Source organism: Herpailurus yagouaroundi, unplaced genomic scaffold (assembly GCF_014898765.1).
Source record: "Herpailurus yagouaroundi ecotype Mexico unplaced genomic scaffold, PumYag 166, whole genome shotgun sequence".
Taxonomy (NCBI): Eukaryota; Metazoa; Chordata; class Mammalia; order Carnivora; family Felidae; genus Herpailurus; species Herpailurus yagouaroundi.
The window spans coordinates 14,826,454-14,853,494 of NW_024412407.1; the positions used below are offsets into that span (position 1 = coordinate 14,826,454).

At 37.0% G+C, this 27,041-nt stretch overlaps 1 protein-coding gene and 1 long non-coding RNA gene across 14 annotated transcripts in view; one reads left to right on the forward strand and one right to left on the reverse strand.

Moving 5' to 3' along the window:
- The window catches only part of KIF21A (kinesin family member 21A), a 151,401-nt gene extending 136,934 nt beyond the window's left edge, over positions 1 to 14,467 (forward strand). For all 13 annotated transcript variants that reach the window (XM_040488439.1, XM_040488440.1, XM_040488441.1 and 10 more), the window contains 6 exons: positions 382 to 562; positions 2,756 to 2,920; positions 4,971 to 5,088; positions 6,511 to 6,681; positions 7,975 to 8,174; positions 13,214 to 14,467. In XM_040488439.1, the coding sequence (XP_040344373.1) occupies positions 382 to 562; positions 2,756 to 2,920; positions 4,971 to 5,088; positions 6,511 to 6,681; positions 7,975 to 8,174; positions 13,214 to 13,307 (929 nt within the window). In that variant the 3' untranslated portion in view covers positions 13,308 to 14,467. The remainder of the gene's footprint in view (positions 1 to 381; positions 563 to 2,755; positions 2,921 to 4,970; positions 5,089 to 6,510; positions 6,682 to 7,974; positions 8,175 to 13,213) is intronic.
- A 6,965-nt stretch (positions 14,468 to 21,432) lies between these two features.
- Positions 21,433 to 24,123, reverse strand: LOC121038732 (uncharacterized). The gene is made up of 2 exons (XR_005794479.1): positions 24,020 to 24,123; positions 21,433 to 21,683 (listed from the first exon to the last, which is right to left on the reverse strand). It is a non-coding gene; the product is annotated as an uncharacterized LOC121038732 (long non-coding RNA).
- Between the last annotated feature and the right edge of the window lie 2,918 nt (positions 24,124 to 27,041).

The following is a 27,041-nucleotide window of genomic DNA, read 5'->3' on the forward strand; positions in this document are numbered from 1 at the left end:
GAAAGGTATATGTGTTTATGAGTGTAGAGTGTTGTGAGGCAGTGAGAGTGAAGAGGCTGATTTGGGAATGCCATTTTAAATTCAGGGGAATTTTGAAGCAAGACTCTTGTGATATGACTATTTCAAAGTTTTATATAATTATTTTTTTTAATACCACATAATACATACACCAGCTATCCCTTGCTTTCATCCAATCCTTTATATGTACTTGGCCATGGAACTTGATGCAGAGGGTTGATGTCTGTTGCAGCTAGTGGAATAATTACTTTTTCTTATTTTATTTCATTCTTCTAGGGGAAAGATTGTTAAAGTAATTTTTATTGTTAAGAGAACCTAATTTAGTTCATATTGACAGTATTTTCCTTTTCTTGTTTGTTTTAGATCGTACTTGTAAAGTATGGAATCTGGTGACTGGGCAGGAGATAATGTCATTGGGGGGTCATCCCAACAATGTTGTATCTGTAAAATATTGTAATTATACAAGCTTGGTCTTCACTGTGTCCACATCTTATATTAAGGTGTGGGACATCAGAGATTCAGCAAAGTGCATTCGAACACTGACGTAAGTAATTTAAAGACAAATAGCATAAGGGCAAATAGTATAACATATATAAAAAGATAGGACTATGAATACATTTTTATTTATTTATAACTTTCCAGTTCCAAAAGGATGTTAAAATTAGGACATAGATAATATAACAGGGAAAAACTATTGAGAAAATGAAATATAGGAGCCTGGTATTAAATAGGAAGGAATAAATTGCATTTGATCTGTGACTAAGTATATATTTCATATTCCTCCCTCCCAAATACTAAGGTATTGCATCTTCATAGTATTTATTACTTGATGTAATATTGATTTACATTACTTGCTTCAAATGAATACCACTCTGTGGAAAATGGCTAAAATCACCATTATAGATAGTGAAGAAGTATTTGTAACCTTTACTTAGCAGGTATTAAATAATTGAGTGTTTTTTGTTTGTTCATGTTAGAACGTATACTGCTTTTGTGTGAACACAAATTCCATAACTGTAGGTTAGGTTGGATAATTGGAGGATGAGTTTGTTTTCTGTGTCATTATATGTGTCTTTAAAATAAAGAGCAAATAATGATTCTTTTTTGCTACAAGATCGATGAACAGTTTTACATAATTAAAATTGGGGTGAACTCTTTAAATAAACAAAGGGAGCATAAGAAAGGGTAATTTTTATAATTTGTAGAGGAAATATTAACTCAAGTCCTAATTTGTATTTTGAGAGCTACTAATTAATTTATTCTACTAAACACAAGTTTCTTGAGGGAAATTTCATGGAAAAAGGAACACTGTATCTTAGAAATCTGCCAATCCAGTTGACTCACTAAAGGCAAATTTAAAAAGATTGATTATAACTTGATATTTTAGAAGTTAGCTGAGAAAATGTTTCAAAATTTAAGAATATATCTATCATTTAGAATTTATCTGAGGAAATAGAAATAAGTTATGTTTAAGTCTTTAGCACTTGGAAATACTCCATATATGATTGGGTTAGATTAAGCAAAAACTGAAAATGGTTTGAAAAATCCTCATTGTCTTTAATTCAAAAGGCACACTTTTTTTTTTTTAATTTTTTTTTTTCCAACGTTTATTTATTTTTGGGACAGAGAGAGACAGAGCATGAACGGGGGAGGGGCAGAGAGAGAGGGAGACACAGAATTGGAAACAGGCTCCAGGCTCTGAGCCATCAGCCCAGAGCCTGATGCAGGGCTCGAACTCACGGACCGCGAGATCGTGACCTGGCTGAAGTCGGACGCTTAACCGACTGCGCCACCCAGGCGCCCCCAAAAGGCACACTTAATAAATAAGAAGAATATTGGTAGGCCTGGCCCTCGGGGCGTTCTGGAAGCTATAGGAAAATGAATTACTTTTGTGGCACTGTATCATTTGTTGAGTTTTTTGTTCTTTATCTTTGACATCTAATCTTTTTTTTTTTTTAAGTTTATTTATTTATGTTGAGAGAGAGAAAGAGAGAGAGAATGTACCAGCAGGGGAGGGGCAGAGAGAGACTGGAAGAGGGAGAACCCAAGCAGAGCCTGAAGTGGGGCTTGACCTCATACATTGTGAGATCATGACTTGAGCCCAGTCAAGTGTCCAACACTTAGCCGATTGAGCTAGCTAGGCACCCCAACATCTAATATTTTTTGAATGATATTCTAGTCATCCCTAACTCAGGAATCCCTAAGAATTCTGGAATTCTTAGGTTTATGATAGGTTTACAGATTAAGAATTTTAAGCCATTGGGGCTCCTCGGTGGCAGAGTCGGTTAAGCATCTGACTCCACTCAGGTCATGATTTCACGGTTTGTGAGTTCCAGCCCCATGTCAGGCTCTGTGCTGACAGCTCAGAGGGAGACTGGAGCCTGCTTCAGATTCTGTGTCTCCCTCTGTCTTTGCCCTTCCCCTGCTCATGCTCTGCTTCTCTCTCTCTCTCTCTCTCTCTCTCTCTCTCTCTCTCAAAAATAAACATTAAAAAAAAAAAAAGAATTTTAAGCCATTTAATCTTGTTTTAGTTATTCATTTATTCACTTATTCATCAAATGTGTTTATAAGTACCAGCTATGTGTGCATGAGTTTGCATGTCAGGTACTGTTCACATGGTGACCAAAGGGCAAAGAGCTTGTTTTTGCCCACAGCCAGTTTCCTAGGAATTCAAGGAACTGTAAGCTGAACTCTCATCCAGGATTGTGACTTTTCCCTTTGTTTTGTCCCTGTTAAGGTCTTCAGGTCAAGTTACTCTTGGAGATGCCTGTTCTGCAAGTACCAGCCGGACAGTAGCTATTCCTTCTGGAGAAAACCAGATAAATCAAATTGCTCTAAACCCAACTGGCACTTTCCTCTATGCAGCTTCTGGAAATGCTGTCAGAATGTGGGATCTTAAAAGGTAGAATTTTTAAGAGAATGTATTTCTTATATATGGCAAGTACAATTTTCAGGCATTAATAACATATTAGTGCATGTAAAATCTAACTTTTATAACCCCAGAAGTTAATGTAAAATAATAGGCTTTTCTGTTTGGCCCAACACCCCTAAATGGCTCTTCTCTTCTCATTAGCAAATCCAAAAATTTCCTTTCTTTTATTCTCCATCAATAGAAAGAAAGTATATGAAGAAAAATAGCCTCTCTTAATATTTGTCTACAATTTGTGTTGTTTACTGGGAAGAGATCAAGATTCTCATTCCGTTTCACCAGAACGTTTGAAAGAGTTTTTTGTTGTTGTTGTTGTGGTTGTTGTTTTGGGGGGAGGGGCAGCATCACTTAAACATTTTATATCTCAAAATTTTTAGTTTATAAGCTTAAGTTAATTACTGGGGGCATAAATCTTTATAGGGGTTTTATGAATATAAAATGTATATAAGAGATTAAATATTAATATAAAATGGGTAAAAAATGATAAATTGAAATGTAAGGTGTTATATCTCTGATCTGATTTTTATTTGCCATGAAATGTGAGCTTTTATCCCTCACTTGAGTGTTTATTTTAGCTTCTTTTCTAGTTCTTAAAATTTTGGCAGCAAGGGAATATTCATTTATTAGTTAAGTATTTTTTCAACTTCAATTCTGGCAGGCACTGCACCAAGACTATGGTGGGTGCTGGGAATAAAGACTGAGCAAGACAAATGTGGTGTCTACCTTCTTAGAGCTCATTTTGTAACGGAGGATAATGGCCATTAAACAGGCATTTATAGGATACTGAGTGAAGTTTGTAATTCAGGTAATACAGGGTTCCTCCCATCTAGAGGGATTTGTCAGTGGTAAATAAAAAGGATATTTTAGAAACTGAAAATAACTAGTTATAACTTGTAATATGTTAACACATGACTGAGAAAGAATAATAAACATAATTTATAGATAAATAGATGAGAAAGAAAGAAGAAATACAGTCATGAGTCTGCTTTAGAAACAAAATGTAGAAAATTGAACACAGTGCTTGTCTGAGAAAATGAGAAAAGAGGTGAGTACTTGGTTTATTCTTGAAGATGTTAAAACTTGACTCATAGTCAAAACACCATGGAGGAAGATACCCAAAGTCATGACATGAGGCAGAAAAGGTAACAGCTTTTAAAAATCTTTGCACTTTCTGTTTTTGCTGAAAAGTTAGGTCCTTTGAAAGCTGCTGATTTCAGGAATGTGATTAAATGTACATTTATCATAAAAAAGTAAGAAAATAATTTTCTAGAAACGAAACTCTACAAGTTAAATATGTCTTTGTAGTCCAGCAGCTTGATTGAGGTAGGACTATGAAACAAAGGTTCATTGTCATCCCCTGACAATTAACATCACACATTTTTCTACAGTCACATATATGTCCTGGTCATTTTCAGTCCTTATAATAACTGATGAAATGGACCACTTACTTTCTGACGTGCATATATACATATGTGTGCATAAGTATATATATGTGTGTGTGCATACATGTATATATGATTGGTGTACATATTTGTGTATGTGTATATGCGAGAATATATGTGTTTTATATAAAGTAATCTTACTTTTTTCATATTTTTATTGATTGTGTAGTCATGTAAGTGATATAGTTGTTTTAATCAAATTCCAAATTGAACCTAATAACATTGGTCATATATTTTAACATGTTCAGATATTTAACAGATTAAGGTTTATCTGGACTTAGGTTGCATTTAAAATTAGTCTTTAGCAAGTTTTGCTGCCATTTCGTTTACTGTCTGAATGACATCAGTAACTTTGGAATAACTTATTTAGGATTCCTCACACTTCAGTCGTAGAATAGGTTAGGTTGGCCATATTTTGACCCTTAATTTGAAAAGAGTTGCATGGAGGTGGAGCTAAGTTTAAAAAAAAAAAAGCATTAGTGAACAGTTTCATCAAAGAATGTAGATTATTTACGTTGGGGCTTAACCTCAACCCATTAAGAAATATTTTCAAACAAAATTATTTTTCTTTCTTTTTAAAGGTTTCAGTCTACAGGAAAGTTAACAGGACACCTAGGCCCTGTTATGTGTCTTACAGTAGATCAGATTTCTAATGGACAAGATCTAATCATCACTGGCTCCAAGGATCATTACATCAAAGTGTGTATGATAGAGTTGTTGAATTATATTCTCCTATTAAATGATAGATATGAAGTATCAGATGCACCTAAGACCCTTTGCTCTTAATCAGTTTTCTTTTTTAACAATCCTATCCTTTGCTTTTTCTTCTTGATCTTTTTCCTCATTCAATAGTTCCTGATTTTATTGTCTTATAATTCAATCCCATGTTCTCATTTTTCATAGAAGATTGTTTTGGAGGGATTTTAATGATGTTTGGCTCAGTCATCCAGCTAATGCTTAAGTCTCATTGTCACCATCTTTTACACTGAGTTTAGTATGGTCTTCAGATTTTATGAAATTAGCAGATGAGGGAAGATGCACAATTTGATTCTGGAAATGTTAAATTTGAGATACTAAGTAAGAGAAGTCATCCTCCTATAGGCAAGTAGGCCATTTCAAAGGCAATTCTAGAACTCCAGATAAGTTATGACTAGACATGCAGGTTTGGGAGCCATTTGAAAGAAGCAGATGTTCAGGAGTTAGAGTAGTTGATGTGACCAAAGAGACAGAGGTTGACAGGACTCAGCCTTGTGAATTCCTGTAGGAACCAATAGGAATAAAAAGAGAATGCAGTAACAAAGGAGATAGGAAAAGTATAACTACTCTTTTTGGAACCTAAGATTAAGAGATGAGAAGTGGGTTAGTGACATGAAAATAGAGTGGTTAAAATGAGAGTATTGTGTATTTGGTAGACTTGAGTATTTCTGTCTGTTTAGGAAGCAGGCCCTTTGGAGAGGGAAAGTGATGGGGGAAGTGGTGGTAAGTGATGGAGGTGGTAGGAGTTAAAACCATATCAAAGATGTGAACCCTGGGAAGCAGGAAGCACACGTTAGCATCTAAAAAGAAGAGAAGGGTAAGAGAATGTTTGAAAATAAAAGGAAACTTTTGAAATGGAGGGAAGAGTCCAGAAAGTTTATTTTTGATCATGCGACCCTTTTCAGGAAATCATGAGGTCAATAGCTAAGAGAGATGATGACAACTGAGTGGAGTAGAAGGTTTAGAATAGCAACTTTGAGGGGAATTTGAGATGGCCACCAGGATTGCAGAGCTACATTATAGTGCCTAAATAACAGTCATATCATTTTTCTGACTTTCAACTGGATTGATATGTAGTACTTTTGTTATTGAACATATAGTTTGTTCACCATACATAAAAAAATTGGTTGCCTTTCTAAAAAGACTATAGACATATAAGCTTGTGACATATAAGCAAAAGTAGCATGAATATAGGGCCTGGGTTCTTCCTGAATCATTTATACAAGGTTAATTTAGTTAATTAGTAAAATATTGTAACAAGTCATATCTGGTTAATATACATGTGTATGTGTTTCTATGTATGAACACATATAGGTGCTTATTTATAAGTTAAATAGGATGCCCCCCTTTTCTCTCCTTTTTTAGATGTTTGACGTAACTGAAGGGGCTCTGGGAACTGTGAGTCCCACCCACAATTTTGAGCCCCCTCATTATGATGGCATTGAAGCGCTAACCATACAAGGGGATAACCTATTTAGTGGGTCCAGAGATAATGGAATCAAGAAATGGGACTTAGCTCAAAAAGACCTTCTACAGGTAATGTGAAACCTTTCATGGGATGAAGTGGGTACTTCAAAGCCACCAGTAGTCTATATAAGACCTTCAAGAGCCTCTCAAAGAGTGTTTCATCTTCAGCTACCAGGGTTACAAATTATGAGAAGGGCAACGTTCAATATTGAACAATACCTTCTAGATAAGAGTAGTTGAAAACAAAACGAACAAGTAGCATGAATGTCAATAGAACAAACTTGGCAACAGATGAACATATTGCTTTCAAAAGCGTTCTTTAAAAAATTTTTTTTGATGTTTATTTATTTTTGAGAGACAGAGACAGAGACAGAGCATGAGTTGGGGAGGGGCAGAGAGAGAGGGAGACACACAATCTGAAGCAGGCTCCAGGCTCTAAGCTATCAGCACAGAGACCGACATGGGGCTTGAACTCATGAGCTGTGAGATCATGACCTGAGTTGAAGTCGGACGCTTAAACTACTGAGCCACCCAGGAGCTCCTCAAAAGCTTTTATAGATATACATTCATGGTTGTGACTTTTATATTATTCATATAAATATATTTATACCTAAATGTCATATAATTAGAGTGTAAGTATTGTTTACTCATTATGAAATATATGTGAGCTCTACTTTAGTTTTCTACAAAAAGCCTTAGGCTTCCATGTTCTCTACTAAAGGTTGAAGGCAGTGATTTTATGAAGCGGTCCTTATTATCTACATACCAGGTTGTAGTTTTCAAACTTGTTGAATTAAATACATTTTGGAGAAAGGTGAGATACTTAACTCCCATGAAGAGAATGTGATGCGAAAAATTCTGTGTACTTTCTGGGTCTTTGAGATTCTTCAAGACTTAATATTATAAGTTTTAATATTGATAACACTGATAATAATTGAGGCAAATTGGAAAGCAAATTGCAAATTTATTTCTTTAAATCATTAAGAATGATTGCATAGAAAATGATTTGTGGGGCACCTGGGTGGCTCAGTCAGTTAAGTGTCCGACTCTGGCTCAGGTCATGATCTCATGGTTCATGGGTTCAAGCCCCACGTCGGGCTCTGTGCTGACAGCTCAGAGCCTGGAGCCTGCTTCAGATTCTGTATCTCCCTCTTTTTCTGCCCCTCCCTGACTTGTGTTTTCTCTCTCTGTCAAAAATAAATAAAAATTAAAAAAAAAAAAAAAGAAAATTTCTTTATGGCTTCCAGGCCATTGAGTGGTCTAAATATTGTTTTGTCAACAAATGTTCGAAACTTACTTTGGTGTGAAACTGTCATTTTGGAAGGCTCCTCTTCAGTGGCTTATTTCTCTTTCTTTCTCCAGCAAGTTCCAAATGCACATAAGGATTGGGTCTGTGCCCTAGGAGTGGTGCCAGGGCACCCGGTTTTGCTCAGTGGCTGCAGAGGGGGCATTTTGAAGCTTTGGAACATGGATACTTTTGTGCCAGTCGGAGAAATGAAGGGTCATGATAGTCCTATCAATGCCATATGTGTTAATTCCACCCACATTTTTACTGCAGCCGAGTAAGTTTTTCCTATGTGATTTTTTTCTATATTGGCTGTTTGTGTTCAGATTTAATAAATATTGTAAGTTGTAAATAACTGGAAACATAGAACACATGAAACCCTTTTATTACAGTCATTGTAATGTCTATTTAAGATCTCTTATTCATATTTTCTGATTTGCACCTTGGTCACTGCATTTAATCCCAAGATTACATGAGAATAGTGTTACTTCTGTATTAGCACTCAGCTTAACTAGCAAGTCTGATGCTAGATGTTCCCCTGGTGATTTTAATTAAAAAAATCATTTATAGGTGACTAATTCCAGAAAGTCAACAAACTTGCTATTCTTCTCATTTGGAACAAATCATTTTAAAAATCTCTGTTCCCCTTCTGCCTCTGTTTATAGTACAGTTGACTCTTGAACAATGTGGGCTTAGGGACCCTGACCCCTGCAGAGTTGAAAATCCAGATATAACTCTGACTTCCCCCAAATTAAATTAAGAATAGCTTACTGTTGACTGGAAACCTTACCGATAATATAGTCAGTTGACACATATTTTATATTTTATATGTATTAAATACTGTATTCTTACAATAAAGGAAGCTAGAGAAAAGAAAATGTTATTAAGAAAATCGTAAGGAAGAGAAAATACATTTATAGTACTGTGCTATGTTTATTAAAAAATCCACATGTAAGTGGACCCTCATAGTTCAAATCTGTGTTGTTCAAGGCTCAGCTGTATAAGTACATAGTAATACTATCTGGTTCCTCCCTCTTAGGAAGGCTGGATTCATTTGCTTATTTTTTCATTCATGATGAATCTCCAAAGTTGGGCACTGTTCCAGACTCTTGGGAAGACCTGTGAACAAAACAGATCCAAACCCCCAGTTTCATTCTAAGGGGAAAAAAAGACAAGAAATAAGTAAAATATATTATACAGTGACAGGTGCCTAGGAAGAAAAATAAAGCAGGGTACAGGGAAGAGAGTATTGTGGGGAGGGAGTTACACAATAAGGTGGTGGGTGAAGGCCTCACTGAGTAAGTGACATTTAAGAAGACGCTTGAAGGAAGTGGAGAGTTGTTGTGACCATAAAAATGACATAATATGTATATAAGTAATTTGGAAAGGAAAATATATATACCCTAATGTGAGGCATTGGTTTCATTCAAATAAAATATAATGTCTCATGAATATCTATCTTGAAAATCTCCTTTTGGTCATTTTTGCACATTTTAATTTAATCAGAACACCTTCTTGATTCATCTATCCTAAATGTATGATTACCTTGATTTTATTTTGAAAGCTCTGCTCTATTTCTATGGCATCTCTTCTTATTTGTGCTATTTTCATCAAATCCCTCTTTTCATTTAGATTTACTTTCTCATATCTCCAAAGTACTTCAAAGTTGATTTATTTTGTGTTTTTCTAAGGTGCTTACCTTTGGTGCTTCATTGATGTTATTTCCAAGATATATTACTTTCTCAAGACTCACCACTTTTGTTTATTCTCTTGGAAACTTTCTGTGTCCTTGGTAATTTATGGAAAATAACTGAATACCTCCCAAAGTTGTGGGACACATAATATAAGACTATAAAAGTATTATATATCACTGAGGTCTGGTGGGTGAAGTATGATGTTATTGTAACACCTCTCTTCCACAATATAGTCTTATTTTTGAAGAACTGAACTTTTTCTCAGTATGTCCATGGTGCACCAGATGCAAATGTATTTACTATGTAACTTAAAAATCAGGAAAATAGCCAATAAAGTCAAAGGCTATTTTCAAATTAGTTCCACTTATTTGTTAATTAGCACACACTTGTACAGTGCTTAGTATTTACCAGGCGCTGTTCTAAGTTCTTTCCAGGCATTAGTTCATGTATTTTCATAAGAACTCTAGAAGGTAAATATTATTATAATCTCGATTTTACAGGTGGGAAAACTGAGGCATTTTATAACTTAGTCCTTATATAATAATTCCATCATATCTGATATTTCTAGATTTGTTGCTTTTTATTTATTTATGTATTTATTTATAAATCTGGATCTGTAGTATTGATTAATTTTTCTTATGATTATGGGGCTCATTTTACCTGTGTCTTTTTTGTCAAGTAATAGTTTACTGGATGTTGAACATTATATTGTGTTTTAAGATCTGGATTTTGTTGTATTCTTCTAAAGAGCATTGGACTTCGTCAGGAAGTTAAGATTCTTGTGGTTCAGCTTCATCTTTTTGAGACCGATTTTTAATTCTTGGATTTCTACTGAATACCATAAGTGTTTGATGATATCTCCTTACTGATCAGAATGTGAACAGCTCACAGCCCTCTGTGGGCTCTGGGAATTGTTCAATTTATAGCTCACTAGTAGATGTTTGTTGTTGTTGCTGTTTGTTTGTTTCTTTTTGTTTTTTGGGTTTTTGCTTGGCCTTATAATCTTACTCTACTCATGGTGTAGCTTAGTATTCAGAGACATTAGTGGCCCTTATATAGATTTATGGAGTTTTTTTTCCCACAGCTCCATAGTTCTTTCTGCATAGCTCTCTCCTCTTCTCTCCTTGATCCTGAAAATTCCAACTACTCCACATCCCCCAGGTTTTTATTTCTATCTCTTCAACTTAGTGCTTCTGTAGTTTTCTGCTTGAGTTCTTCCTCCCTGGGAAGTGTTTCCAAAGCAACAGCCAGGGCTGTCATGAAGCTCACCCCTCTCCCTTTTCTCAGGGACAACAGCCCTGTACTCCCCCATGGCCCACTATCTGAAAATAGTTGTTCCATATATTTTGTCAGATTTTTACTTTGTTTGCAATAGGAGAGCTAACCTGCTTCAAATTACTTGGTTATGACTAGTAGTGGAAATTTGATAATTTCAGACTTAGTATGTCCTAAACTGAAATCCCAACCTTCCCAGGAAACCTGCTCATCCTTTGGCATCTCTGTCTTCTCTGTTGATCAGGCTAGATAGAAACTTTCATCCCTTCCTTTCATACTCCATAGCCAGTCCTTGAGCAAATCCTGTTGGTATTCTACCTTTAAATTATATTTGGAATCTGACCACTTCTCACCATATCTTCTAACTCACTGATTTTAATTGCCATCAGCTCTTGGATTACTACAAGAACTGATTATTATTAGTAGCTCCTAAACAAGGTACCTTGTTCATATGTAGTCTACTCTCAACACAGAAGCCAGAATAATCCTTTTAAAACACAGATTAGATCATATTCCTTCTCTGCTCAAAACCTTGCGTTGGTCCCCTATTTCACCTAGAGTAGAAGCCATACTTGATGTGACCTTGTGAGCATCTGTTATTTCTCTCACCTTTCCTTTTAGCACTTGCTCTTTCTAGACTTGCTCCTTGTTTTGTAGTCCCCAGTAACCTCTTTACTGGTCCTTGAACACATCACCTCATTTCAGCCATAGTACAGAATGCTCCCTTTGCCCAGAATGCTTTGCCTTCAGAGATCCTGACTCTCTTCCAATGTCCTTCTTTCTCACTAAGAGTAACCTTGCCATTGTATTTAAAATTGAAACCCTTCTATCACCTAGCACCCAATTCCCTTTACCATGCAGTCTTTTCTTTTTCTATAACATGGATTACTTTCTAATAAACTTCATAATTTAATTATTATGATTTACTGTCTATCTTCTCTTGTTAGAATGTGTAAGCTACAACAGAGGAGGGTTTTGTTATTTATCTGTTTGTTTGTTTTTAAGAATTGTCCCAAGCACCTAGAATATTGCCTGGAACATAGCAAGTTCTCAATAAGTATTTGTTGAATGGATGGCTGAATAAATGAATGGGTAGATGAGTAGGTGGATGAAGGAACATATCCCCTTGCTGTTACCAGTATACATATGCTGTGTGGGTTGGTGAGAAGACTATTATTTTCCCCCAGTTTTATTGAGATATAATTGAAATACAGCATTGTATAAGTTTAAGGTATACAGCATAGTAATTTGACTTACATATATTGTAAAATGATTATCACAATAAATTTAGTTAACATCTATCATCTTATATAGATTCAAAAAAAGAAAAAGAAAGTTTCTTTTTTGCTTGTAATAAGAACTCTTAGGGAGAACAAAGATTATTGATTAAAAACTAGAAAGCCTGGATCCGAGGCTCACCTCTGCCCTTTACTATGTTACATTGGACAGGTAACTAAACTCTCTTTATCCTTGAAATGGACTGCATAATCTCTGCAATGCCTTTTAACTATGAAATTCTATGGAAACTCTTTCTTTTAGCTTTGACTTTATTAGATAATTGGAGAAAAGTAACACTCCCTTAAAGCTATGAGAAATACAGTAAGAAATATGATTGTTTAATGACTATTCCCCAGTACCCACATGGTGGGTGAACAAAAACAAGTTTTCTCAGAAACACTTTGAATCTTCTATGTTCCATGATAGTGGAGTATTAGTCCACTTCTCAGTAGCCTCTTGCTTTTTCCATGGGCTTATGCTGATTTCATGTGAACATAATTCTGACTCTTGCCAGATTCACCAATTCCTGGAATCCCTGCTCCAATCTCCTCCCTTCCCAGAAGCCTTACTGTAACCTTACTCTGGGCTGTTGTGCCTGAAGATCTCTGACCAATGTTGTATCGCGTATTGTTTTTTGAAATAATGAGTGCAGATCCAGTGTAGTGATTAGGAGGTGGGGCCCTGGAACCAAACTGCGTAGATCGAAATCTTGGTTCTGTCATGTACTTTGTAATTTTGAGCCAATTACTTAACCTCTCTGGACCTAAATTTGCTCATCAATATAAAGGGGATAATAGCATTATCTATCTCTATGGTAGTTAAAGAGAATTGAATGTATTTATATATAAAGGGCACATACTAACAATGCCTGCCATATAGTAAGCCCTTGATAATATGAATTATTTTTAATATTATTATGTGTATCTGTTTGATATACTTATGGGACAATGTATATTTTTACTTACATATATTAAAGTCCTCTTCAGAAAATTTTTTCACAGTAATTCTAAAAGCTATTTCTTTATCTTCCTGCCTCTTTTCACGTGTTCATTTTTAATTTGTTCCGTAGTGATCGAACTGTGAGAATTTGGAAGGCTCGCAATTTGCAAGATGGTCAGATCTCTGACATAGGAGATCTGGGGGAAGATATTGCCAGTAATTAAACATGAGTGAAGATAGTCATAAACTGAATACTGTGATAATACTCTGTACGTTCATTATGGAAAAGTTGCCTAATAGGCGAAAATTTATGAATCGAATTAACTGGAAAATATATCTGAATCCAACTGCTGAATATAAATGGTATTCTAATAAAATTGTGTACTAGCCTGTGTGCTTAATTTTAATATCTCCCAAACATATATATCCTATAATCAGTATACTGCTTGATTCACACTTTATTGTGGCTGGATTTTTGTGCCTAGCTATTAAAAAACACCTTAAAATTATTTGAATTGTAAGATGACTGCTTCTGTGACAGAAAACCCCCAGAATACAATGCAACCCATTGGTAATTCGTCATATAGTCTGTTCAGATGATATATATTTAAACATACTGGGAATGTTACTCAAATTGTGGTCCGTCTGTCTGGTATTTATATCAGTCTATAGAGGGTTCCCAAATTTCGAAGCTCTTTTAATACAATGGAAAAAAATAAGATAGGAGAATATGATTGATGATTTTGCATAAGGTGGAATTGACCGTCCTCTACTAACAGAAAATGTTAAACAGTTTGTGTTAAATGTTGATGTTTACTTGTATTGACCAAAGTTTTACAGCTGTGCTATATTCTGTGCTCAGGACTAAAATGCTGTTAAATTGTTTTATTAGTGCTGTGCATACATTCTGCGATGGAAGACAATTTTGATGTCCTAACAGAAATATATTTTGATCTATTTTCCTATGGAGTTGTTTCTATTATCACCTTTTAATTTCATTTTTATTTAATAGTATTTCCTTCCCCTTTTATCTAATTTTTTTATATGCTGCTAAATATATTTTAAATACACTGTGTTTGCAAACCTTGGCAGTTATGAGAGCTCTATCATTTGCGGTGGGAAAAGGTATGTAAATAAGTAGATTGTAAAGAATGTCTTACCTTGTAACTGTATGAATTTTTAAATGCTGTAGATTGGATTTTGCAAAAGGATGTATAATTTATCGGTCTGCTCAGAATATTAATTTGTAAATTCTGCAAGTTTAATTTTTATGTAGATGGTATAACATTTGAAAATATTGTCTTGTGATTTTTTTTTTCCCTTTGAGTATATTTGCTTGTAAATGAAAGCTTAGCTACGGCTTCAATAAACATGTTGCTCTGAATTGTTTTTATTCTCTTGTCCTTTTTCTAATTATGAAAATTGTTAGTATTTGTAAAACTTTGTTTTATCTGTGTGTGATATAAGGAAAGGCATTTTTTTTTGTTATCCACTTCATATGCAATCCAGTTTTTGCTCATTAGACATGATATATTCTTGAATAGTTTGAATCATAACCTACTCTTGATGAACCAAAGGAACTCACTATTGAAAGAATTAAATCAGGAATGCCTGGGTGGCTCAGTGGCTTGAGTGTTCTACTTCGGCTCAGGTCATGATCTCACCGTTTATGGGTTTAAGCCCAGTATTCCGCTCTCTGCTGTCAGCACAAAGCCTGCTTCAGACCTTCTGTTCCCCAGTATCTCTGTCCCTCCACCACTCTCTCTCTCAAAACAAATAAACTTAAAAAAAAAAAAGTAAATAGTTGAATCAAACTATGTAATTTAGGCATGTGAACATAGATGGTAAAACAAAAATTATTCCCACAAATATTAGGACAATAGTGACTTTGGTTATCTGGAGAAGAAATAGGGTGGTCACTGGCAGGTATTGTAGGAGGTGAGTTGGGAATGTAGAGGGGGGTGTGGAGGTGTTTTTGGGGTCCTAGAAATGTTCTACTTCTCAATCTGGGTCCTAAGTTAAACTGTACATGTATTTCTCTTATTTTATGTATGTGTGCTATACTTCACAATGAAGTATATATTTCTTTTGTTTTAAAGAAGGGATTGTCCTGTAAAGAGGAAGTCAGCTACTTTGTAATTTTGCCTCCTTTCCTGGAGGAAAATACTATAAGACCTGAGAGACATTTTTAGAGGACTATTTTGAATTTCAATACCCTTAGAGTGTTTTTTTGTTTTTTTTTCCATAGGACTATTGCTCAACCATTCATTTGACAATTTATTCAATAAATGTTTATTGAGAATGCCCTGGGCCAGGTACTAGGGACAAAAAAATAGCAAGACTGAGTTGATGCTTGCCCTCTGAGTGGAGAGAGAGAATAAATGTAGCACTTACAGAACAGCTTGGTAAGTGCTCTGACTGGAAAGATCTGGGTGTCTTCACGCCTATTAGAGGCCTGACTGCAAGGCCAATTAGAGGTCTGTCATAAGGTCCGAGCACCGTGTGTGTTTGTGCAGAACACGAAGTCCGGTGTCTGTTTTACCTTTTAAAATGCTTAAGGCTCAAAAGTAAAACATAAAAAAATAAATAAATAAATAAACCGCTGAAGGCTCAGCTAGAGTTGATCTGATTTAAATAGTTCAAATGAATATGTAAAAGAGGCAGTCCTCTTAAAAGACTTTCATTTTGAATTATGTTGGGGGAAGTCATCTAGAGGACATGACCTCTGATTGACCCAAGAGCTAGATCCGGGCAATCAGAGACTCCGCAGCCGCCTCCCCAGTCCTTGCAATGTTATGTTCTGCCCACGTTACCACAGCCGGAGCTGTTTCTGTGTTTCAAGGACATAGCCTTGAGAGAGTTACGTGTTGTTGAGACTCTCTGCGTGATATTGGAGACTGAACCCAGGTAAGTCTTCTACGTAAACTTAAGATTCGGGCAGGCAGGTGTGGCAATCTACTCGTCTTGCGGCCGCCAGAGACAAGCCTCGTAAGTAAATCCCCTTGTTTCTTAAACCTGCTACCTACCAGTTTGGAGGGGCCGCTGCGTTCTTCTGTCTCTCCTTGTACTGGGGCTAGTTTCCCAACCGGGGGAAAAAAAAATACCGTTAATCTCTAAAGATTTCATCCAGAAAGGTTAGCAATAACTCTTTTTTAAAATATTTATGTATTTTTTAAAGAGAGAGAGCACGAGCGGGGTAGGGGCAGAGAGAGAGGAGACATACGACCTAAAGCAGGCCCCAGGCTGTGAGCCGGATGTGGGGCTTGAAGCCAGGAACTGTGAGATCATGACCTGAGCGGAAGTCTGCCGCTTAACTGACTGAGCCACCCAGACACCCGTTATCGCTAATTTTTAATACAGTTAAAATAGCGCTTCTAAAATTTAAAAGTGGATTACTCTTATGTATGAAATATACGCCATGTCCCTCAAGAATAGTGTCTTTTTTTAGAAGCTAACGTTTATTTCTTCTTTCAAATCCAAATCTTTTTTAGCTAAAGAATAATGACACTGTTTTGCGTATTACTTATCTCCACATTTATTTATTTCCCAGCTGATATGAAATCTTTTATAAAAATTTAAATTTAAATTATCAACATGTAACAATTTTTCTGTACTGCCGTTTGTAATTTTTCCTAAGCATTGACTGCGCCTTACTTCAAAATCAGTTCACATTCTCTTTTTAACCTCAGAATTGGTTGTGTTATTGCTGTGTTGGGGATTTGATTTGCCAGTTACTGTGCAGATACTGATGGTTGGGAATTTGTATTTGCAAATCATGGATATAAAATGTAAAGATTGCTCTGTATGAGCATCATGGTACAAAATATGAGTTATCTATCCTATTTTATAACCATAATGAGATGATGATGATGATGGTTTAAAATTAATCTCCCTCTTTTTAAATGAGGTTAATAACTGTAATAACCAACGTTTATTGAACATTTACTTTCCCCTTTGGATGATCCTGAAATGGGGGTAATCTAAGATGTCAGTGAGAGTCAGAAGCATCTGATTTCAGAGATATTTGTGAAAAAGTGTGCATCCTGGAATTTGTGAAGGACAGTATTGTGAGAGAATTTGCCAGACAAAAATAGTGACAAATGTACAGTACATTATATATGGGAGATTATATGATTCCTTTTAATATGTTTTTGTGTATGTTGGACCTGAGAAAAGCGAAGAACACATTTGTCAGACTTTCTTTGAGTTTGGGTTGCACATTTAACGTGGCTCTCCCACCAAGCATATGAACCAGGCCCAAGGTGGAGTAAGAAGGAATCAGGCCTATAGTCGTAGAAACCCTCGTTTTCCCAGTGGCAGCAGTGACAGGGCCCCAGCATCTGGCACTAGCTGTGGGTGTTGGGAGGTAAGACACAGGGCACTGCTCCAGCCGAGGTGGTTCCTGGAATCTGCAGTTGGGGCAGTGGATCCCTTGTTCAGTTCCTTGTCTTCTTGATTGTAGCAGAGGTAGAAAGTGAGTGGGCTAGTTCTTGGTGGGGGGTAATCTGGCACCTACTCACAATTTTGTAAGCACCCACCTCCCTCTTTCTGCTTTCTGCTTAAACTAGCTACAATAGTTTCTGTATTTGCTACTGAATTCTAAAAGATACACTATCTCTTTTTCTTTGTGATCTGTGTTTTAAGGTATTTCTTCCGTTTATTTTTTTCTGGACACTAATCATTAACCTACATAATTGTTTTTGTTTTCATTTTTATTTTTATTTTATGTAATAGTTTTTGGTTGCCTAGAGGTTTTAGGTGTTAATGGAATCTCCTTAAGGGCTATTGTTATTGTTTGTGAAACTCATGGTCTTCTCTAGTCTGGTAATTATATTTTGCTAGGAGCCCCCATGAATTATTCCGCATTGTCTTCCTTCCTCCAGTTGTTTGGTCCCCCTTAGGTGTGGTGTTCTGTTCCTTTGTTTTGCCCACTCAGGGTTCTGTCGACCCTGGGTGGTCGGGACAGGCTAGTGGTGAGGACAGCACTTTGCTCTGGTAAACCTGCAATTGACAGCAAATCATCTGTCCTCTCTCAGTGCCCTGGGAAACCCCTGCTCTACCAGTCTCTCGGTGTTAGCCTTCCTTCCCTGCTGTCTGTAGCTCCCCAACGTTTGCCTGGCCTGGAAGATTTAGCATGCCTCCCAAGGCTACAGGCATTCAGAGGTGTCGCTCTTCCTCCGGGGAATCCACAGTTTTGCTAATGTCTTCAACAACCCAATCAGACAGACCGGCTCTTCAGGCTTTCAGAGCTGCCTGGTGTTTTACTGGAGAACCTAAGTGGGGAGTAGCAGAGAGACAGTTTCATGCATCCTCATCTATTTTAACCATTTAACACCATCACTGAAAAATATCCAACAAATAAAAATAGGCTGATGGGAAGCCTGATTTCAGTAAGGACTGGGTTCATTTGCATGAATCAGGAACCTGACTAGTGTTTATTATCCTCAGATTAGACTATTAGACTGTTCTTGTATGTAGTAGTCTCTGCTGAAGGCAGGCAAGTAGGAGTGCCTTCACCAGCCTCAGGGAAGAGAGTAAGTGGCTGAGGATATTGTAATTTTCAGCTACTTTGGCCATTAGCTGAAGGATCCTGAAATACCTACCTTCTTATTTGATGAGTGCCTCATCCCACTGTGTTCCCACCTTCTTTTCCTTAGGCCTTCTGCTCTGACTTCTTCCAATGCCTTTGCTGCCTGTGTGTGTGTGTGTGTGTGTGTGTGTGTGTGTGAGAGAGAGAGAGAGAGAGAGAGAGAGAGAGAGAGAGAGAGAGAAGCTGTCAGTTGTTGATAGGAATCCCCACGGAGAAAAAATGCTCCATGAGAATTACCCTGATATATGGTGTGCGTGAGATGGAAGTTCTTAACCTTTTGAAACTACTCAGTACCAGCTGAGGAAATCAGGAGGACTCTGGGTAGTATCTGTGGCACAGACTTCTAATTTCTCCCACTACCACTCTCCTGCTTACTTTTAGTAATAAAAACCTGACGATTTCAGCTTAGCACGTGACTGCCCAGCCAGAGGTTGCATTTCCCACCTCATCTTGTGGTTATCCATGGCCATATGCTATGTTTCTGGCATGTGATTTAAGGGGAAGTGATGTACTGGTCTTACTTTTTTAAAAACTAGAGTGGTTGGCCTTCAGTTTGTCCTTCCCCTTTCCACTGACTAGGATGTGGAAGGGGTGACGATGAACCAGCCTTGACCGTGCAGATGAAGACAACATCCTGGGTGAGTGATGGTAGGACAGCATAACTGAATGAACCTGTGTCCTTGATGGCCTTGCGGAACAGAGCTTCCCCTCTGTCTTGAACCACCCGTCGGCCTTTATGGCAGGGGTTGGCAAATTTTTTTCAGTAAAGAGATAATAATATTTCAGGCTTTACAGGCCACATGTTGTCCCTTTCACACATTCTTTGTTTTTTAAACAACCATTTAAATTTGTAAAAAAATCTTTCCTAGCTTAAGGGCCAATGCAAAAACAGGCTGGACACTGAATTTGTCCCAAAGACTATAATTTGCCAACCCTTGCTTAAGATTGTTGCATAGGAGAAAGACAACTTTTTTTTTTTTTTGGAGTTATTGAATTTTAAGATCTTTTGTAAAGGAGTCTATCTGTATGGCATTTGTATCTATGTAGTTAATGATTTAAGAAAATATACTCTAGAATAGATTTGCTGCAGAGAGGGATGGCTACCAGGGCTATCGCGTGTGGTTGTGCACATTGTGCACTGCACAACCCAAAAAGATGACATTTATTTTTAGATATAAATTTATATATTTGTTACAACATTTAGGGTAGATGGCAGTAAATCATTTTGTTTTAAGGATATAAGAATACAATGATAATTTTCAGCATATGGAACTAAAAAGTATATTTAGGAAGACATTTTTTTCTAATTTGAACAAGGGTGTCTGTGGCCTAGTAATAGACACCCCTAGTGGTTAATTCTTTGACCTCTATTGCCTAAGGTTAACACATTTCTTATTAAGTAAGGTCAATTTAAAAATAATGAATATCTTCCCTTAAAAATATTCCTTGCTCAGGAAACTGGCTTCATGTCAGGTTTCATTAAAAATTATAAATTTTAGGTTCCACAATGTTTTCTGTCACATATGCCTTTTTAAAAATAAACAAATGTGCTAAAAAAATAGTCAACTATTTAAATGGAAGGATTTGGACAAGATTCCATTTTAACCTTTTCTCTAGGACTAATAACCCATTAGTTTGTGAACAATTGAAATTTTTGTTAAGATTTTTGCTATTATAGAGATTTTCTTATGTTGTCCCGGGTGTGGTGAAGTAGCATGGCAGCATTGGGCACGCTGTCATTGCTTGCTTTCTATCATTCCATCCACAAAGGTGGTTAGTCTACAAGTGTGCACTTGGACAGTGTGTGATTGCTATACTTGTTTGCCTGCTCCCCCACACCTGATGGCAAAAAGTAAAATGAGAGCGGAGTGTAAACATATAAAGGATCCTAAGTCTGGATCTAGTGAACATTTGCCATTCTTTTGGATTTCTTGGTACCTTTGAACAATTTTCTCTGTTAGGGTATTCCCACCTTATGAATTCCTTCTCACTTTCAATACCAGTCATTTCCCCTACCTCCTTTTGCGGGCCAGGGTGGCATGTGACTTAGACTTGGCTCATTAGAGCCACTGACAACAGACTTTGGATTGGAAGCTGGTGACCCAAAACAGGTGGCACCTGGCAGAATCCCTGTGATGGAGGTAATGGGAGCTAATGCCAATTTCCATGGAAGCAGTGGAAGAGGCTGCAGTGTCCATATCAATAATACAAGCCATGGGGTTTGTGCCTACTGGGAAAAGAGGCAGCCAGTTGTGAGGTTTGATTCTAGACATGGTTCTGGTTGCATGGCCTCCAAATCTCTGACTTCTCTGGAAAATGATACAATCACCTAATAACCTCCAGTATATTCCTTTTCTATTTCAATGAGCTGAGTTGGTTTGTATGATTTGCCACTAACAACCTCTACTTATAAACTAGGTCATAGCCCAAAACAAATGATGATCTCTTGGGAACTGAGTTTCTCATTTCTGGAATTGACACAGATGTCAGTAACAGAACGCAAATAACTGTAGACTGTTTTCCTTTTCCTGATGAGTTCACTTTAAGTAGCCTTACCTATTTCACATTCCAATGAGAGACTCACAGAAAAATCTCCAGAAAGGGTCTGAGATTCCAGGTCCTTCAATAATAAATGTTTTTCTTTTTTACATCTCATGGATTATTAATATGTTTTGACTACTGAAGGAAAGCATGTCAAGATCACTGTGTCCTTTCCTAGATGACTGGCTGTTTAATTGAGAATGAATGCATGCCCAATCTCTTGGCTAAGTGCCTTTATTTAGTATGATTGCTTGTTTGCAGTAGTTGATAATTCAGTTTTCTGTAAGTAGGTCAGGAAAATCTTGTCCTTTTGTATCCCAAGTAAGCCAAAAGTTGTAACTGGACTTTTCCTGGAGCACGTCATTTCTGCCTTACAGAAAATATGTCATAGGCCAAGATACTCTCTCTGTTTCCTGGAACGAGTCTTGGTAGTCCATGTAGGGTGAGAAATAGCCAGCTGCCTCCATCACTGTGTGAGCAATAACTTTGTGACAGCTCAATTGAATAATTAAAGCTTTCTACCTTCAGGTGGGAAAAAAAAGTAATATCTAGAAATTGTTGTGCATTGCATTTGATAAGGAATAATGGGCATTTGAAAACTATTTGGCTAGTCTCTATCTTTTGGTGTCCTGAAAAGTCTGTCTTATTAAATTAAAACAAATTTTAAATATAACCTAACTTAGAAAGGAGAGATAGTCTCAAATTGGGCAGACTCTAAGATGTTGACACATTACATTTTTGTCAAACTCTAACTCAGGAGTTCATTTTACCCTGCATAGTCCATGTGATTCAGAGAAACCCCCTGTCTTGTTCTGATTAGTCTAAGCTGATGCTTCTGCTTTAGCATTTGCCAGTCAGAATCACCTGGAGGGCTTGTTAAGGCACAGATTGCCTGGTCACACCCCTAGAGTTTCAGATGCAAAAGAATTTGCATTTCTAAAAAGTTCTCAGAAGATACTGATGCTGGTGGAGGGCCCACACTTTGAGAAGCACTAGTCTAAGTTGGTTCTGTTCTTTGTAGTCGTTCAGGAACCTGAGATAGACCCACCAAAACCTGGCATTCTCCTGGCAATGGTTATTGATCTAGGTGAGGACTACTGACCTAGTTCCTGGGTCTGTTGAGGGGAAAGATTAATATGCTGTGACTGGAAGAGCTCACCACACACTCCTGCTGGAGCCATTTAGCAAGCCTGTAACTTCACCTGCTACTGAAAACTATCTCTGACTCTGAGGGAATCCAGCTTTGGCATGACTACAGTGTTACGAATGTCAGAGCAGGCTGAATGTCAGAGCAGGCCAAAAACCTGGGACTCCCCATTATGTGAGATGATAAATACTCATATTGATAAACGTCTCTGAGCAGGGGTTTCTTTCCAGCCCTTGAAAACACCCTAATTGAAAGAGTGTTTTCCAGGGGCACCTGGGTGGCTCAGTCAGTTGAGCATCTGACCTTGGCTCAGGTCATGATCTTGCAGTCCGTGAGTTCAAGCCCTGTGTTGGGCTCGGTGCTGACAGCTCAGAGCCTGGAGCCTGCTTTGGATTCTGTGTCTGCCTCTCTCTCTGCCCCTCCCCTGCTCATGTTCTGTCTCTCTCTCTCCTTCAAAAACAAATAAATATTAAAAAAAAAAGTGTTATCCAGGAGAAATGTCTCTATACATGCAGTTAATTTTGAGGCAGTTTGAAGGAATTTGAGGAGTGGATAAGTAGAAAGTTCCATGAATGTTCTTTGGTTGAATGCCTTGGATTGGCTTTTATCTACCTTTATCTCAGATACATAGAAAACTGAAGGTTGTTCTCTCTTTCTTTAAGAGGCAATGCTTGAATTTCAGTTTAGAGAGGTGGCAGTGAGGGATAAAAATAGGAAGGAGAAGGAGAAAGAGAAATCCAGACAGAGTAATGAGTGATAAACCGGGAGTCAGATCATAACAAACCCTGCATGTCAAGTTCAGGAACTTGAACTTTGGTCCTCCATGGTGAAGTCAACAAAGGCTTCTAAATATGGTAATGACAAATTTCTCTGGTGGTACTGTGGAATGGATTGAAAGGGATAGACATTGCAGACATAAAAACTCCCAGGAGGCTGAGGGAATAATCCAGGTGAGAAGTTTCGAGGGCATGAGGTAGGCAGCAGCTTTGAAAATAGAGAGAAACTCACGGTTATGAGAGATAAAGGTCTCTGTAAAGAACCATTGGGATGTGGGAGTGGGAGAGGAAGGGAGAAGAGTCCCGCAGGTCTGCTGTGGGTTTGTTGTGTATGTAGTGCCAGGATAGGACAGAGAAAAATAAAAGCATAAAGGTCACCCTCGACACCCTGCTTCCCCATGTGTCATGTCTGCTCTTGCACCCAGTCCCTCACACCTCAGCTTTCCTCCATTTCTGCTGCTGCTAACCATCGACTCTCTGAGGTGGGCTTCTGTTATATCCCCCTCGTTAGTTTCCTCTCCTCCACTCTGATCACCCTCCAGATTGTTCTCCAGAGTGATATTTTCCAAATAAAATTTCACCTCAGTCATGTTCTGCTTGGAACCGTTCAAAGGATTTCTGTGATTCTCCGGGCAAAGACAAGGGCTTTGGGGCTCTCTATGACCAAGGCATCCAAGCACATTAGTCTTTGTTCAACTGTTCAACCAATCTTTGCACATGGTGTCCTCCATTTGCTCGATTAATTCCAATTGATCCATCAAATCTTATTTCAAGCTTGAATTCCTTAGGAAGTCATCGTTCCTGACTGTGGGACAAATTCCTTTACAACAAAGAGCTATACCCCATTCTTCACATAACTTACATGAGTTTGTAATTACTTACTTTGCTTATTTGATTTGTGTGCCTTCCTCTCTTGACTTCCAACTTCTTGAGAGAAAGATCTGATCTTGTTCACCCTGTGTCTTCCACATTTAACACAGTCCCTGCCACATAATTGGAGCTCAATAAATATTTGTTGGATGAAAGAGTGATTCATTTTGCGAGCAAGAGTGTGAGTTTTCTTTTGGATGTTAGAGACTGGGATGCTTGCAGGAAACCAGAAATAGTGCCTAGCAGCTAGTTTTACAAGAGGACAGGTTTAAAATATCAAAAATGAAGTTGATAATACTCAGTTGAATATTGGAAATTTGCTTCATGGCTTTGCTCACAAATGACCAGTTAGCAGTGTTAGCCTAATTCGCCAATGAGATTTTTTTTTTTTACTGAAGTAATGAAAACAAGATTAACTGAATATTTTATTTAAAAACATGCTAATAACGTTGTCAGATATTTCATACTTCTTAAATGTAAAATTTAAGTTTAAACACTGTACTTCTGTCATTGAAATGTTTAAAAATGATGAGAAAGTGTCCTATTTTCAAAGAATTGCATAAGTGATTTCAAAATGTGAAAGCCAAAGACTAAAGAAGAAAAAAATAACCTTATCCTCTCTACTAGAAGTTATTAGTGCAATGATAGGGAGAACTTCAAATGAGTTAATTTCTTCTATTCCATTAAGTTTAGTGTGGTTTTAAGAAGCATCAAGGAGATGATGAGGATGCCAAAAATCAAGAGAATGATTACCACAGGATAAAAGCATCATGAAAAAGGACATTTTCCTGTGTGCTCATGTAATATTCATAAGAAATTAGAAAGTCAGAGAGAAAATGTTATTTAACATTACTGACAATGGATATAAAAGAGTTGTCAACATTTGAAATCTTTAAAAGTGATTTTATGAAAAAAAATGTTTTGTTTTGTTTTGTTTTGTGGAACTCATTGCTTGCACAACACAAGGAGCACTAAAAAAGTTGGCAATGGATGAGGGCATACTCAAGTAAATTAAGAAAAATAGTGCTGATGCATTGTCAACAGTTAATCATCAAGGATTTTAGTGAAATTTCCACAAGTGAGTGAATGTCATTTTAGCAATGCATTTTGCAAGTGAAAAAGAAATAATATTCTCACATATGAGGTGTGTGCTATTGATTAGTATCAAAATAGTTAACTGTCTGATACAGTGGAATGGCTAGTGATGAAATAGTACAGAAGACATAACTAATATATGGAAATCCCATCACATGATAAAGTATATATTCAGTCAAATTCTTAAAAAATTTTGGAGATCATAACCTTTGCTAAACAATGGGGAATAGAAGATGGATCGGGAAAAAAACAGACCATGTAGAGAAGTTATGTGGTAGATCTCTAAGGACTAAGATATTAAAACTTAACAAGTAACTAAAAAGTTTTTAAAGTCAATATGTAATTTTAACAACATAGATCCATGTAATTCTGCCTTAAAAATGTACATACTTACAAGATGTCAACTCTATATAATATTTTTATTGGAGTATAATTGACATACAATATTATATTAGTTTCAGGTGTACAACATAGTAATTTGACATTTATATACATTATGAAATGATCACCAAATAAATCTCTTACCATCTGTCACCATATATGGTTATTATAATATTATTGACTATATTCCCTATGCTGCACATTATATCTTCATGACTTATTTTTTTTATAACTGTAAATTTGTACCTCTTGATTCCCTTTACCTATTTCATTTACCCCTCCACCTCCCTCCCCTTTGGGAACCAACAGTTTTCTCTTCTCTGTATTTATGAGTCTGTTTCTGTTTTGCTTGTTTGTTTTGTTTTTTAGATTCTACATAAAAGTGAAATCATATGGTATTTGTCTTTAACTTATTTCATTTAGCATAAGACCTTCTAGGTTCTACATGTTGTCACAAATGGCAAGATTTCATTCTTGTTAACGGCTGAGTAATATTCTGCTGTGTGTGTGTGTGTGTGTGTGTGTGTGTGTGTGTGTGCGTGTGTGCACACGTGTGTATGTATCCCACATATTCTTTATCCATTTGTCTTTCAATGGACTCATAGGTTGCTTCCATATCTTAGCTACTGTAAATAATACTGCAGTTAACAGAGGAGTACATATATCTTTTCAGATTAGTGTTTTTGTTTTCTTTGGTTCATCCGTTTCACCCAGAACTGGAATTGTTCGATCATATGGTAGTACTGTTTTGAGGAACTTCCATACTATTTTCCATAGTGGCTGTACCATTTTACATCCTTACCACAGTGCATGAACATTCCCTTTTCTCCACATCTTTGACAATGCTTATTGTTTTTATTTTAGTGGCCATGATACATGTATTTTTTGAAGCCTACAAAATGCACAGTGAAAATATAGGGCTTAGGGGGGAAATAGACTACTCCCAACCTATGGAACTTTGTAATGAAAGCAATAACTAAAACAGTTATAATCCTAGTAACCAACAGAAGCCCAAAGACCTCTTTTTTAGCATTGGCCCCAGAATCCCCCATAATCAAACATTTGCAACATTACACTCTGGTGCCCTTGACTTTTCTTTTGAGAGGTGTGAACTTTAGGGCTTTTGCTTTTAATAGCAATTTCATCAAAACTAAAAAACTGGTTCACAATATAGCTTTCTCATTAAGTTTTTAAAATAGCATGGAAAATGTCTTTGTAGCATATTTTATGCCTGTAGCTTCACCAGGTAGCCAGTGAAAAGGGTTCTGATCCTTGAAGCCAGTAAATGAGCCACTATTTACACCAAAGGAAGGCCCTGCTGTGGAGTTTGCAGTTTTTATCGTGAATCTTCATATTGTGCTAAAGTTTGTCTTTTTAAAAATCTGTTTTTATTTATTTTAAGAGAGAGAAAGCACACATGAGCAGGGGAAGGGCAGAGAGAGAGAGGGAGAGAGAATCTCAAGCAGAGTCCTCGTTGTCAGCACAGATCCTGATGTGGGGCTTCATCTCACGAGCCTGTGAGACCATGACCTGAGCTCAAATCAAGAGTTGGCTGCTT